The 14958-nt window shown below is 46.2% G+C and overlaps 1 protein-coding gene and 1 long non-coding RNA gene across 3 annotated transcripts; one reads left to right on the top strand and one right to left on the bottom strand.

Moving 5' to 3' along the window:
* Positions 1 to 2733: 2733 nt before the first annotated feature.
* LOC127563383 (5-hydroxytryptamine receptor 3C-like) lies at positions 2734 to 10801 on the bottom strand. Of its 2 annotated transcripts, XM_051999812.1 has the most exons (9): positions 10744 to 10801; positions 8616 to 8782; positions 8163 to 8207; positions 7619 to 7728; positions 7160 to 7329; positions 6228 to 6388; positions 3726 to 3930; positions 3167 to 3382; positions 2734 to 3077 (listed from the first exon to the last, which is right to left on the bottom strand). In XM_051999812.1, exons 1-9 carry the CDS (start codon positions 10799 to 10801, stop codon positions 2872 to 2874), a joined length of 1338 nt encoding a protein of 445 aa, XP_051855772.1. In that variant the 3' UTR covers positions 2734 to 2871. The 2 variants fall into 2 exon arrangements, 1 of the variants encoding a protein (XP_051855772.1); XR_007953954.1 differs by lacking the exons at positions 2734 to 3077; positions 6228 to 6388; positions 7160 to 7329; ... (2 more) ...; positions 8616 to 8782; positions 10744 to 10801 and having other exon boundaries at positions 3286 to 3382; positions 3465 to 3815.
* Positions 3330 to 5802, top strand: LOC127563386 (uncharacterized). The gene is made up of 2 exons (XR_007953956.1): positions 3330 to 3510; positions 4608 to 5802. It is a non-coding gene; the product is annotated as an uncharacterized LOC127563386 (long non-coding RNA).
* Positions 10802 to 14958: the final 4157 nt, after the last annotated feature.

Raw genomic sequence — 14958 nt, 5'->3', positions numbered from 1 at the left:
GGGGCTTGCTCAAGGAAAGAGTCAGCCCCATTTCCCATCACATACATACACATGCAGGAATATGAACTTACATATGTTGAGGTTCACGAGGAGACCCCAAAAAGTTGGGGTCGCAGATCGACATTGTGAAATATCTCACATACAACATGCCCCTGTCTGGAGCTTGGGAGATAGATAAGTTTACATAGATGTTCACACACATGTGATGTTTACACACATGCACGTTCATGTATGTACACATATAGAGAGACATAAATTTGTGTGTTATTTAAATTGTGTGCATGTATGTGTGTATATCGCACACTCCCCTGTCTGGGGCTTGGGAGATAGATAAGATAGATAAACATGCACATTCATGTTTATACATGTATAGAGACATACATTTGTGTGTTATATAAAATGTGTGTGCATGTATGTACGTATATGTACGCACAAATCCCTAGGAGGTTCCCAGAAGGAGAACCTTCTCATGCTGCACTCCATAAATGTGGAGATGGGACTTTTAATTAATGGAAAGCTCTTTGAGCTGCATCAGTGAAGAAAAACCAGAGGAAAAGTGAAACAAGGTGAGTTTAAGAGTAATGTGGAGTGAGAGACAAGACTGGAACTTCAGAATAGCTTGAGGGGGTCTGGAGCCTTCTAGTGGTGGTGCGCCACAGTTCCCTTTTAATGTCCTGACCCAGTTTCCCCAATTGTCCTACCTCAGTTACTCTGCCTCAGGCTATAACCGGTCCCTCTTAATCATTAGACATCTTAGACATCATTAGAACATCAGGAGTCTCTCCAGTACCTCCCATCCTAGGTGCCTGCCTCCATGATGGCATCCCCATCCCAGGTGCCTCCCCCATCATGTCACCGTTCTTGTTACCCTATAAAAGAATCATGTATCCGACATTCGCTGCTGGAATTTTGGAGATTGAATTAATCTCCTTCAGCCCTGGGACCAAACCACGGATCCCTTTGGTCCCAGTAAATCTCTCCCTTTCAAATAAAATATTAAACACTCTCTGATCTCCACCTTGCCTCAGTTTCTCCCCATTACAGTAGGAGGAGATCGCCCCACTCTCGTACCCCCCGGATGAGCTCCTGGAGACTTCTCCAAGCCGACTTCCCGGGGGAGATTGCTGTCTCCTCGATCAAGCTGAGATCTGATCTTGCTTTAAGTTGGAGAGTTTACTGACTCGTGTATTCTGTTCTTTCCGCCAATCTCAAAACTTCCCCGATTTCTCTTTAGCGTTTGCTTAGATAAATGTCTTCAATTCCGAGATGATTCTGTGTGCGACTAGCACTGGTTGGAGGAATCCACATCAGCCGAGAGTAAGTTACGTACCTTCCCCTTCAGAGAGTCCCGGAAAATGGCTATTTTGGAACCCCTAAAAAAGCGCACCACACCCCTAGATCCCAACTGCGCGCCACGTGCAGGCAGAATTCTCGTTTTCCAAGTTTTATTGCTGTCTAGCTTTCACATTGCAAACCTAGTGTTCCTGCTGCGTGAGAGATCTCTTCTAACAGACAAAAAGTTCAGTAAGACTAATAAGAGCTTGATCTCATCTGAAAATATATGCAAACCTATCTAACATGTAAAGGACTGCTTGCCATCTGGGGGAGGGGGTGGAGGGAGGGAGGGGAAAAGTCGGAACAGAAGTGACTGCGAGGGATAATGTAAAAAATTACCCTGGCGGGTTATTATAAAAGAAAAAAATACATGCAACATCCCACATCTGTGGCACTCTCCCCTTGTTTAAAAAATGAACATAAGTCTGTTTTCTCTCCTTTTTATCCCAATCCCCTTGAAAAAGAAAAGAGCCGGGCAGCTGGGGGCGCATGGAGAGGGCACCGGCCCTGGAGTCAGGAGTCACTTGACCCCAATTGCCTCAGCAAAAAATAAATAATAATAAATAAACAACCTAATTCTTTTTTCTACTGAGGCAATTGGGGTTAAGTGACTCACACAGACAGGAAGTGTGAAGTGTCTGAGGGCAGATTAGAACTCGGGTCCTCCTGACTTCAGGGCCGGTGCTCGCTCCACTGCGCCCCCTAGCGGCCCTAAACACCTGTTTCTGCAACACATCTGCATAGTCAAACCGAACCAATGTCTCCGAGACCGTCTGTGTTTCCGGGGCACCCCAAGGCCACGCCCTCTCTGGGCCGAGGGGCGGGCGTTGCACTGACGCGAGTTCTCGCGGCCCCAGAAGGCTTTGTCGGGACAGTTCTGTGGCCCGGGAGAAAGGCCGTCCCGGCTTCTGCTCGTGCCATTTGTGCGATGACCGGGTTGGGCCGCGCTGCAAAGCGACTCATTTCAAAAGCTTAGGGGGGCTGGGAGGTTGTCCCAGTGGGCGGGAGGCCTGGGCCGCAGACAGGAGAGCTGGGGGGGGGGGGACTGGGGGGGGGGCCGGCAGCCTCGCGGGGAGAGGGCAGAGGTTTTCCTCCGATAGGAGCCGGCGGGGGGCTGGGCGGCGGGGGTGGGGGGTAGGGGGGGGCCCGGCAGCCTCGCGGGGAGAGGGCAGAAGTCTTCCTCCGATAGGAGCCGGCGGGGGGCTGGGCGGCGGGGGGGAGGGGGCCCGGCAGCCTCGCGGGGAGAGGGCAGAAGTCTTCCTCTGATAGGAGCCAGCGGGGGGCTGGGCGGGGGGGGGCTGGGGGGGCCCGGCAGCCTCGCGGGGAGAGGGCAGAAGTCTTCCTCCGATAGGAGCCGGCGGGGGGCTGGGCGGCGGGGGGGCGGGGGGAAGGGGGGGGCCCGGCAGCCTCGCGGGGAGAGGGCAGAAGTCTTCCTCCGATAGGAGCCGGCGGGGGGGAGGCAGGGGCTTGGGAGGTTGTTAGGGGTGGGCCCGCTGGCTGCCGTTGGAAGACGCCGGGGGCGGGAGAAGCCCCTTTCTAGGTTCTCCAGAGGACAATGACGGTGATTAAGGAGGAGGCCATGAAGGACAGATAAAGCCAAAAGAGCAGCGTGTCCAGAGCGAGGCTGAACTTCACCCACACGTCCGGGGGCCTGGGCCTCTGAGGCTCTGCCCACGTGGCTTGTGGGTCACCATTCGGCTCCGCCTTCCCTGGGCCTGCCTCCGCCCCCGGGCCCCTTAGACCTGTAGCAAGAATAGGGAGGAGACACCACCTCGGAAAGAGCCAAGCGCGGGCTCAGAACGTGGGCCGGGGGGCCCAGGGGGCCGCTTACCTGGCGGGCGGGCGGCGCTGGGGGCGGGGCCCCCGTTCTCTGTCTGCGACCTCTTGGGGCAGCATTCTGTGGCTCGGACACATCTCAGCACGAGGGAGTAGAGCCAGTCGGGCATGGGAGGGGGCTGGGTGGTGACCGTGTGCAGGAGATAGGTGAGGAGGACGGACTCCAGCAGACTGGTTACCATCAGGGTCAGACACACAGCAAAGTATATGCCTGAGGAGCACAGAGCGCCGCGCTGAGACGGGACAAGAGGGACTCCAGTTTCCCCTTTGTCATCTTTCCCCAGCTTTCCTACTTGGCTAGGACGGAGCTCTCTCCTCACAATCCCTTCTCCCTTTTAGGTAGTGAAATCCAGTGCACCCCTTGTCTATTCTCCCATCTCTCTCTCTCTCCCCCTCTTCCCCTCTCCCTCTCTCCCTCTCCCTCTCCCCTCTCCCTCTCCCTCTCTCCCTCTCCCTCTCCCTCTCCCTCTCCCTCTCCCTCTCCCTCTCCCTCTCCCTCTCTCTCTCCCTCTCTCTTGCTCTCCTCTCTCTCTCAGCAGTGGAAAGAACCATACTTATCAGTGGGATGCCACTGGCAGGAAGCAAGTCATTCATCATGAGTAGGAAGACAGTGTATCCCAGCAGAAGGGTCATCTTGAATGGGGCCCGGTTCCCACTTTCAGCTGGCAGAAGGAAGCTCAGAGCATCGATGGCTATCAGAAATCCACTGGGCAACAGCAGGTTTATTACATAGAGGCCAGGTCGGCGTTTAATAGCCACCTGGAGGCAAAGGAGAAGGAGGAAATGGGGTATTATAAAGAAGTTGAGCTAGATTGGAAGAGTAGGATTGATTAGAGAATATAGTAGCCTTTTTGTCCAGATCCTAATGGGAATATTGCTCCAGATTTAACTGAACACAAAGTATACATATATAGCTCCCAGACGTCATGGACCATGTGATACTCTCAGAAAAAGGTTACAATTTAGGGACCCCGGACAGAGGAGCTTTCCAGCAGAAAGATTTCTGGTTAAAATGTCAACCTAAATATTCATAGAGGAACCAGTTCTCTTATACAAACCCCAGATAACATCCCAAAGGGACCCTAAATAGATTGGTGGCAAAATAAAATGGAAGAGAAAACAGCTAATTCTCCCATCCAGCCCAGAATCGCACAAAACCGTGGTGGTGATGGAAACCAGTCAGAATCTGGGCAAGGAGCTATACAAGAGCAACTAGCACAGACTCCTACATGTGGACCTGAAGGGGATTACAAGTCAGTATTAGCTGCAGTTATTAGGTGGTCTGAAACAGGATCCCAGCCTTCACCTGCCAGGGTGCTAGGAGCAAGGGCAGAGGCAGTCCCCACACAGGGAGACAAGATTGACTATGCACTTCTTTGAGCACTGGGAGCCACAGCAGGAGACTAGACTAATTGGATTTCTTGGTGTTAATACAGGCTGGGAGAGCGGGTGCTATTCAAGAAATGGAGCCCAGAGGACCAAACAATTCCTGAACAATGTTGGGCAAGAAGAGGATAATACGAGGACTGAGCTGAGCACAAAATCCTAGCCTAAGAACAAAAGCTGGAAATACAGATAAATAAAAGAAAACGCTAAATACACTGAAGCAATGCTGTAGCTTAAGAGAAGGAAAGGTAAGCTCAGAAGAAAAGCATTATCTGCAACTGCAAACAGAGGAGCCTCAGAGAAAATATCGGCTTGACTATAAGGGACAACATAGGATGTCATGATTACACGAAGCCAGTTAAGAGGACGGCAAAAAATAGTGAAAAATGTTGGAGGGGATGTGAGAAAAGTGAGACACACTCATGTATTATTGGTGGAATTGTGAAATGAGCAATGTTCTGGAGACAATTTGGATCTATGCCCAAAGGGCTATCAAACTGTGCACATCCTTTGACCCAGCAGTGTCATTACTGGGGTCTGTACCCCAAGGAAATCATAAAGAAGGGAAAAGGACCTACAGAAATGCCCTTTTTATAGTAACAAGGAACTGGAAAATGAGTAGATGTTTATCAATTGGGGAATGACTGAATAAGTTATGGTAGATGAATGTAATGGAATATTATTGTTGTATAAGAAGTGATCAGCAGGCTGATTTCAGAGAAACCTGGAGAGACTTACATGAACTGATGCTGAGAGAAATGAGCAGAACCAGGAGAACTTTATACAAGTTATATTTATTATATTTGTAATGTTACTATTTATACATAGTAACAAAATCATGTGATGATCAACTGTGATGGATTTGGTTCTACTTAATAATGGGGTGATTCAAGGCAATTCCAACAGACTTGTGATGGAAAAAGCCAACCACTCCAGAGAGAGAACTAGGGAGATTGAATGTGGATCAAAGCATAGTATTTTCACCTTGTTGTTATTGTTGTTTGTTTGCTTGTTTTCTTTTTCTCTCATTTTTTTCTCCTTTTGATCAGATTTTTCTTGTGCAGCATAATGAATATGGAAATATGTTTAGAAAGATTGCACATCTTTAACCTATATTGGATTGCTTACTATCTGGGGGAGAGGGTGGAGAGAGGGAAAAATTTGGAATATTAGCTTTTGCAAAGGTGAATGTTGAAAACTATCTTTGCATGTATTTAAAAAAAATAAAATACTGTTTAAAATAAAGGAAATGAATAAGTAATACAAAATGAAATCTTAAAGGAAATAAGTTTAAGAGTAAAAAAAGTTGAATATAGAGTAGTTTAGAACAGAAGTAGAAAACTTCCCAAGTAGTGAATGCCTTTTAAAAAAGAATGAAGCAAAGAGAGCTCAGTGTTTCCATGAGAAAACAAGACAAAGACAATAGCTTAAAAATAAGAAGAAAATGTAAGATTTCTACTAAAACAAAAACAAAACAAACAAAAAAAATTGACCTGGAAAACAGGTCAAAGAAAGATAATTTGAGAATCACTGGGTTCTCTGACAATCAAGACCAAATAGAAATACAGGCACCTTAATTTACAATGTATGAAACTTTTTTTGATAAAGATTTCAGATAAAGGTGGTGTTGGGTGAGTGGGTCGAATGGGAATGGGAAACTATAGGCTCACGTGAAACATGATCTGGTCATAAAGGTTGGACCCCACTGCCAGCTTTGGGGTCGCTTTGCTGATTCCCAGGAGTTCCCACTCCCCTTGGGTCTTGATAAGATTGTGCGATGTGTCTACAATCTCCCACAGTTCTTTTTCCATGCCCAACAGCATATCATCCACTGTAAGGGAGAATCCATCAGTCAATCAATGAGAATTTGGCATCTACTATGTGTCAGAAACTCTGGTTGATACAAGGAATACAAAGATAAAAAATAATACAATTCTTGACCATGAGTTGGTTACATTCTCATACAGCATTTATACACAATGAATACAATCACATCCCAAGATCTGTGGATTTTGAACATTTGCTTTTACAAGAAGTTTTATTTAGAGTCTCTGCTAAGGTTTATGAGACATTTCTTTGGACCAATTTGGATTTTTCCTGCTAGTCAAACAACTGAAAAAAGAATTGAGAGTTACCAGTTGTGGTTGTGGAGTTGACACATGTGCTAACCCTAGAATACTAGAGGCATCTACTTCATAGTAATAATGCCAGTCTTAGCGCCACACACAGCAGTGGCCGGGGAGAGTTCCCTCGTCTCATCTTGTTTCCCACCAGAAGTCAAGTTGTCTAGTGAATGTGATATCTGTGTTCTTTTTAGTGACTTTTTTTTGTTTGTTTGATTTTGTTTTTATATTACAAGATCAATTACAAAGATTCTGAAGAAATTGTCTCTGTCTTTGTCTCTGTCTGTCTCTGTCTCTCTCTTTCTCTGTCTCTGTCTCTCTCTCTCTCTCTGTCTCTGTCTGTCTGTCTCTGTCTGTCTCTGTCTCCCTTTCTGTTTCTGTCTCTCTCTTTTTCTATCTCTGCCTCTCTCTTTCTGTCTCTGTCTCTCTGTCTCTCTCTCTCACTCTCTTCCATACACACATACCCCTCTCCTACTCACCCGTGAAAAGAAAGGAGCTAAAGGTCAGAGTGCAGTTCTGCTTGTCAAAGGGGAAGCGGAAGATGTCCAGGTTGCAGATGCTGGTCACCTTCATTGGTTTCTTATACTTGACGCGACCTTCATTACTCACATATGCAGTGAGACCTGTTGGAGTCTGATCCACATCTACACTGCAAGGAAGAAGTTAGCGGAGGAAGGAGCTGCGGGTTTTTCCTGCCACTTATCTCGGCCTTCCCTCTTATCCAAGTCATCCTGCTGCTGGGCTCCCTATCTTTCCCCTTCATGCTCAGCCCGCGTGCCCTTCTCTACAGTGCATCCTTCCCCTCCTCCTGTGGAAGCCCTGAGTCAAGCTTCTGCCTCTTTCTCTAGTGTCTCTCCTTGTCCCAAAGGCTGCCCTGCTGAAACGCCCTCCTCTCCTTTGCTGGGGACCTTCAAGGTTCCCCTGGGCCCCATACGCACGACTCTATGATGAAGATGTCTGGGAGCCACAGGTTCTGAGCTGTTATAGAGATTTTCCGAAGGCCCCCACACTCCTCTGGGTTCCAGCTGATGAAGGCATTGTCCCAGACCTAGAGAAGCAGAGGCAGCGTGAGCTCGGAGCCACACTAGTTATTGCCTCTCCTCTCACTTTTTATTCCCGTTTAGCTGATTTCTCCATCTTCTCACATCCCTTCTTCCCCCTCTTTCTGTCTCAGAAGGTCGCATTTGTCCTGCCTTGTCCCGCACTGGCCTCTTCCCCAGAGAGAGCTTGAGGATGGGCTTGGATGTTCGCTTCTATAGCTACTTTTTGACTTCCTCCCCCAGAATCCCTTTCCCTGTGTGAGCTGCCCTTCTTCCCTCTGGGGTCCCGTTTCTGTCTTCAAGCTGACTGGCTACTCAGGGAGCATTTCTGCCTCCAAAGCTGGACCCGCTCCCAGGAACTTCCCGGGAAGTCATCTGGGAAGCAGGAACGGAGGAAATGGAACGTCTCAAGGAAGGCAGAATGAGGTTGAGTTGGCCGTACCATATCCAACCACAGGAAGGACGTCAGAAGCTGCAGCTGCTCATCCTGTTAAAAGAAATTTCTGTTCTAGGCCCACGGCTTGGGAACGACCCCATCTTATTCTCTGCGCTTCCCCCCGGTACCCTCAGAGAATGCTGGGGCCAGAACATATGATAGAACGGGGACAGAAGCCAGCTGGCGACGAATGCTTCTAGTTGAGGGGAGATGTGGCTAGGGTGACAGCCAATGGCTTACTTACTGGTAGAGGAGTCAAGACTCAGGAGGGGCTAGAAGGAAAGCCCTCTGGAACATGGCGTTGACCAAGGACTCTCCAGGCACCAACTCAGTTCTTTGAAGGCATCAAGAACATTCTAAGACATGTCCCTTATGGTCTTTATGGTGCTCGGGGAGAGGGCAAGTGGAGAGGTAAGGGTTTCCATAGGTTAGGGAGCCCAAGCAGGGCTAGTCACTCACCACATCCAAGATGGAGGAGATAGTAAAGGAGATGTTGACCTGCATAGGGACGCTGTAGTTGAGAACTGGACGAAAGTCCTTTCTCACAATCACAGATGCAAAGACAGTGGGGTCCACCCCTTGGTGATCAAATCCTGAACAATTGATAGTGAAGTGATTCCCCTTGCCTGTTCAGGAGAAGGAAAATGAGATGAACAATAGAGGTTTCATATTCTGTACGTGCTAGAGGTGTGAGAGAACAGGTCATGGTGGAGCTCACCCAAGGAATACTGGGAAAGAATGAAAAAATCCTCCTTCCTCTTCCTTAAATCTAAATAACCAGAAAGAGTCCATGTCCTGGGGCCCTTCCTTCCTGGGGCAGGAAATAAGGAATGTGATTGCTAGGGAAATGACTGATGTGGTAAGCTCAATTAGTCAGTGTTCAATTCTCAGTTCCCCTGGGTTTCTGCCCCCATGCAAAACTTGCCCAAATCTACATGCAAACTCAGTCGTGGGGCCAGGAACAACTTCTTTATTGATTTCTGGTCCAAAGACCCCAAATGGAAAGTGCCAGCTGCCTCTTTAATTCTACCTTCTCCCATATTCTTCCCAAACTTCCCCCACCATTCTTGCCCTCCTTAGTCAGCTCCCAGAACCTTCTTGTTTGGAGTAGTAGAATAGCTGCCCCTGTTCCTTCCCCTGGATAGAGAATTTTTTAAAAATTAATTTATCTTTTATTAAAATTGCAGAATACTATATTTATATATTACAATAAATTTTGTTGGAAAATGGGGAGAGAAATCCACCTTTAAAAATACACTCATATTGGAACCAAATTAACCAGCCAAGTCAGACACAAACCAGGGCACTGTGATTTCTCTATTTGTTTTTAAGAATTTGAATGCCATGTAGCTATATACAACTCTACAGCATCAGCAGGTTGATTCAACAAACCCTGAAGGTAATTCAACAAACACTTTGGATATAAGATAGGGCGTGAGAAGGAGAACAAACATAATATGATAAAATACTTGGATGACATGGCTGCTTTATTCATTTCCAGTTCCAATGAGTGACCATTGTTGGCTATGCTGGTCCTTGGGTCAGATAGAGAGAATTAATGACTACCTTGCCCATCCACTCCCCCAAATCTCCTCTGGTCTACTCTTCCCCCTCTCCATTTTGCTGAGGCCATGTAACAATACAACAGAGGCAGTATGGGATGCCCTTTGGGCAGGGACTATTTAGCTTCTACTTCAATCCATCCCTAGGACTTTGCATATCATTGTTTGTTCAAATCATTGTTTCATACAAAGCATTTGCCATTCTGATACCTTTCCTGCTCTTTTGATTATGAGAGCACAGATTTAGAGCTGGAAGAAAGCCATTTCACCTTCTCTGTGACTCAGTTTATCTTTCTGTAAAGCGGTCTGTACTAGAGGGCCTCCAAGACCCATGATTCTATGATCTGATGATTCTAAGCGACATGGAATGCTGAGGTCATTGGGCATCTGACTACCGTGGGGATAGAAGCACAGGCTATTCCTTCAGTTTTCAAAAGCATTTGCATTGCCTTTCATACGGTAAGTCCTTTTGCATTTTAAAATTTTAAATTTTAATTTTTATTAAATACATATATAATATATAAATAAATTTTTATTAAATTTAAATTTTAAAATAATCCTTGAATGAATTAATATCACGTCTGAGGGTGAAAACGAGAAATGTGGCATAATACAGCAAAAGATCAATCAATCAATCAACAAGCATTTATTAAGTACCTACTGTATGCCAGGTACTTTGCTTGGTGCTGGGAATACACATTCAAAGACTAAAACAACCCCCAGTCTCAAGATTATCTGCTAATCAGGAAGACAAGTGCATATATAAGGATATGGGAAAGTGACTACATGGGAGAGACTTGTGAATAGGCTGCTTCTTGGTCAGGAGTTAAGAACTGAAGTTAGCAGATGCACAGCAGAAGGGAGAAAATTAACTTTAGGCATTATGGGAATCTCATTATAGAAAAATCAAGGTCTTCAGAGTTGGAGCCATATTTGACAACCTCCAGTGGTTGGAGACTGAGAGAGGGGGCCAAGTGTTCCTCCAAGGGCATTCCCCTTCTCCCTTCCCCCTTCCCCGATCTTACCTGGCAGGAGAAAGCTGAGAAAGAGACAGACAAGAAATGTGAGGGGCCAGGGCTGCATTCTGCTCTCCCTCTCCTGCTCCTTAGCTCTACGCCTGAGACTAGAGCTCTCTTAGTTTGAAGGAGCACAGGCCCCACCCCAAATCTCTGTTTTTAATATTACTGGTGTCAGGTGACCATGGGCACTTCCCAATTCCCTGACAAGTCTTGGTACCCAGGAAATACTTGGCGTTGGCCCAAATCTGGCAGAATTTGAGACTGGAGGATGCTGGATGGGCATCCACAGAGAGAGCCATTTCATTGGCTAAGGGGCAATCACTGGGGTGATCAAGATCTCATTATTCAGTGAAGAACTGCTCTTCAGGTAGGAAACAGAGACAGCAGCTAAAGCTGGATCGAGCAGTGGTCCTCAACTGTGTTGACTTGTTGTTTGAGTAGGGGACTTGGAATTATAGAATCTTAGATTTTTAGGGGTTTTTCATTCTAACCTGCCATTCAAAGCAAAAATTCTTTCTACTGTATTCCTAACAGGTAGTTATTGATTCTAGGCTTTGAAATTGCCATTTCCCCCAAATGCTGATCCTGTAGAAATAGCATTTGGTTCTTCCCCTCCCTCTCTCCCTTTCCATTTCCCTCTTCCTCCTCCCCCTCTTCCTTTCCCCTTCGCATCTCCCCCCTTTCCTCCTCTTCTTCCTTCTTCCTCTCCCTTCTCCTCCTTTTCCCCTTTTTCCTTCTCCCTCTCCCTTCCCTTCCTTTCTCCTTCTTCCTCTCCTCCTTTTCCCCTTCTCTTTCCTTGTCCCTCTTCTGTCCCTGTCTCCCTCTTCCCTCCTTCCCTCTCTCCCCACCCTCTATCTCTCTTTATCTCTGTTTGTATCTCTCTGTCCTCTTTCGTTGTTTAGAGCTTTTTTTGCTATTATAACTATCCTGGGGAAATTGTCATTTTTCTTATGTGTAACGTGCTCTTTTGCTGCTTCTGTCTGTGTGAGTTTTGTTCACCAGCTTGTCAAGTGGTCCAGAAGGGTCCTGCTTTGGCCTGGGGGAGAGGGAGGAGGGAGGAGGGAGGAGGAAGAAAGAAGGAGTATGATTTGTTATAGAGCCTTACCAAGAAGCTCACCTCTTTTATATCACTGTAAGGGAAGGTAAGTTAGAGGCTGGATGACTACTGATTCCAGTGAGGAGTCCTTTTCAGGTGTGGGGTGCTCTGGATGTCTAGTCCAATGTCCTTTCCAATTTTCAAAATCTGGAATTCTGTCTTCCAACTTGGTATTGCATCCTTCCATTTGTCTTGTATTTCTCCAACACAGTCTAAAAGCCTATAAAAATTCAGATTTTTTTTTCAGACTTTGGCACTTTTTAGTGTGTTCACAATTGCTCTTTTTTTTCTTACATAAAGAATGTCTTGGTTTGACCAAAAAAATGGTGATTTGTGAGTCAGTTTTTCAAGAAGATAGACTTGAAGACATGAAACAGGAGTCTGTCTCAATCTTGTCCTTCAGAACAGTTAGGATGTTCTCCCAACTGCATTAAATCTCTACCCCCCTCATTTTAATCAAGATTTCTCTAGATTTAGTGCCCGATTTAAGTATTTTAAACGATTTTATATTTCTATATGGATATATTTCTATATGAATATATATTTACATTTATGAAAAATGTGCAAAAATCATTTTCAAATAATATTTCTTAGATCGCAAATCTGGCTTTGTCTCATTCCTACTTAATAGTCCAAAGAAATCTCCAAATATATCCCAAATCTCAGTTTCCAATAAGATACAGTCTGAATAATCACATATATAGTATTAAGATTCTTATGTAGCTTCTTTGCTGCACTTAGTATATGGCACAGCTGGTCCAGCCAGATGAATTTACACATTTCCTCTTCCCAAGGGAGTGCTGAGACAGCCTGGTCTTGGCTCTTCCCACAGGACCCAGAATACCCAGAAGCCATTATCAAAGGAGAACAATCCTTGATTCCCCTGCCTCTCCCTTCATAGCTTAATTCTACAGCTAGAGAAGGAGGAAAAGGATCTCTCCTTGTTTGTTTCATGGCAGCCCACTCTGAGTCCTGCAGATATTGCAGGCTATCCTGGAGCCCCCTCAGAGGTACAGAGTCTCTATCATGTCTGAGAATAATCTCCAGGAAGCAACACAGGCCCAACTGTCTGCTGCTGCCCTAGCAACTCTATTGTCTTGACTGGCTGCTCCTAGAGTGTACTTATGCATTCAGTGAGAAAGAACAGGGAAGCTGCTTGTAAGATGGACAGTTCAGCCCAGGAATTAACTCATCCTCTTCACTGGATCCCTTTATGTCTTTTTGGGTCGTTATGTTCCATCTTCTCCCACCCAAAGAAAGGAGTTAGGGAGGATCTGTGCAGATTATAGGGGCTTGAATGGAGTTATGGCTCCCAGATGGTCCTTGCTGCATGTTCTGGAGTGGGATCTTGTGGGAGGATCTAGAACGAGGAGATCTCTACCAAGCTGGGGAGCGTATGGTCCAGCCTAGTCAGGAAAGAGCAATGGCTACAACCGTTATCAGTACCACATGATCCCCTTGGGCCGGTGGCCTCACGATGTTCTCACACTCTGTGAATGATAGTTGGTGGCTCTCTTAGATCAGAATATTATCTCCTCAGAGGCATCTTGGTCTGTCTTTGGGACTTCAAGGGCAATGAGAGAGGTACTAATGGTCTTCTGCAGAGTATGGGCTGTATTACAAGACAGTGAAAAATCAATCCCACCAGATCTTTCCATCCTTTCTAGCAGTTGCCCCCAACCCAGAAAGGGCCACAGAGAGGCCCGTGTTTTATCATGGCAGGTTGGACATGGGGGCCTTCGTAAGTGATGTTAATGTGTCCCATCATGTCCTTAGGAGTATTGACACCGAGGAATGACCTGTTCAGACCAACTTCACCTTCACAGAGCCCTGTTTCTAGCCTTTGAAAAGGAGAACTCCATTTATCTCCTGGACTTGGATTAGATATCCCTGCAATGGGGATCCTAGTGAAAAGGTGAGCTCTATACCACCCATTCAGCCATAAACATTTCCTTATTTGTGGGAGTGGGATCTGCCAGGAAAGAGATCAAATCCAAGGTTATACAAATAAGTAAAATGGCACAATTAAGTAGGACTGGTGAACTCTAACCTTGGGATTCAGGCTATTTATTCTCTGGCTTGCTTTGTACTATCCAAGGGACGTAGGAGGGAAGGTAGCTGAGGTGAAAAGATTAAAGACTTACAGGGGATTCTGTCCCAGACTGAGACAAAATCCAAGTTTAGGATTAACTTTCGGTGCCCGTCCCTCTCAGAAGGGGGTCCTTCACCTATCCTATGGGTTGAGCTCCGAGGGGAGATCCATTTTTTTTTTTTTTTTTTTGCAGAAATGGGGAAGGATTCTGCACATCCCCAGGTCTGGTCTTCTGGCCCGCAGCCCTTATGATCTCATTCGTCATTGCAGTACTCCTGCGTCGCTCACAGGTACGTTGCATATGATGCTACTCCTTCTATTGCACATCTGGCCGAACAAGAACGATACAGATGTGAAGAGATCTGTCCATCAGGAGGAGGGAAATAGGCAACACGTGTCTCCTGGGAGCCACCGAGCAACCTCCAGGGACAGAGAGGAGCTTGGAGCACTGTCTGCAGAGCCCTGAATCTCCGCAGTCCACTAGATGGTGCCAAAGCTTGAGCGATTCCTCTTGGTTTCAAATTGGGTGGAAACTCTAGACTCCTGGATTCTGGGTTTTTAAAATTATTTTCCCCAATAATTTCCAACCCTTTTGGCTCATGTGCCCTCAGCCCCTTGGAATCGCCCACTTACTTTTCTTCTCAGCCTAACTCCAAAGAAGTCACCCTTGGCCCAGAGGCTAAATGTGTAAGAAAATCAACAGCAAATTGTAATCAATCAACAAACATTTATTAAGCATCTACTACGGGCCAGACGTTGTGTTGAGTATTGGGGATACAGAGAGAGGCAAAAGACATCCCTGTCATTGAGGCTATTCCTAGTAAAGTCTGATTTTCCAAACCCTTTCATCCTGAATCCAGTCCCTTTATTTTTAAATTATTATTAATGGCTTCTGTTTTTTAATATCTTCATTTCCCAACGTGTTTCTCCCCTTGCCTCTCTCACAGGATCATCCTTAGAACATCCTTAGAAAAAGAAAAAAAAGGGCGGGGAGAATAACAGCTAGCAGTACTTTGTACCAAGTATTTTCCAA

Source organism: Antechinus flavipes, chromosome 4 (assembly GCF_016432865.1).
Source record: "Antechinus flavipes isolate AdamAnt ecotype Samford, QLD, Australia chromosome 4, AdamAnt_v2, whole genome shotgun sequence".
NCBI classification, from domain to species: domain Eukaryota; kingdom Metazoa; phylum Chordata; class Mammalia; order Dasyuromorphia; family Dasyuridae; genus Antechinus; species Antechinus flavipes.
Note: the sequence above shows the minus strand (reverse complement) of the source record. Positions and strands in the feature narration are given on the sequence as shown.

Coding starts and splice junctions, on each gene's coding strand:
- LOC127563383 (XM_051999812.1), bottom strand. CDS start 10,801: ATGCAGCCCTGGCCCCTCACATTTCTTGTCTGTCTCTTTCTCAGCTTT. Junction 8,783..10,743: donor TCTCAGCTTTCTCCTGCCAG/GTAAGATCGGGG, acceptor TCTCCTGAACAG/GCAAGGGGAATCACTTCACT. Junction 3,078..3,166: donor CAGCGCCGCCCGCCCGCCAG/GTAAGCGGCCCC, acceptor TTCTTGCTACAG/GTCTAAGGGGCCCGGGGGCG.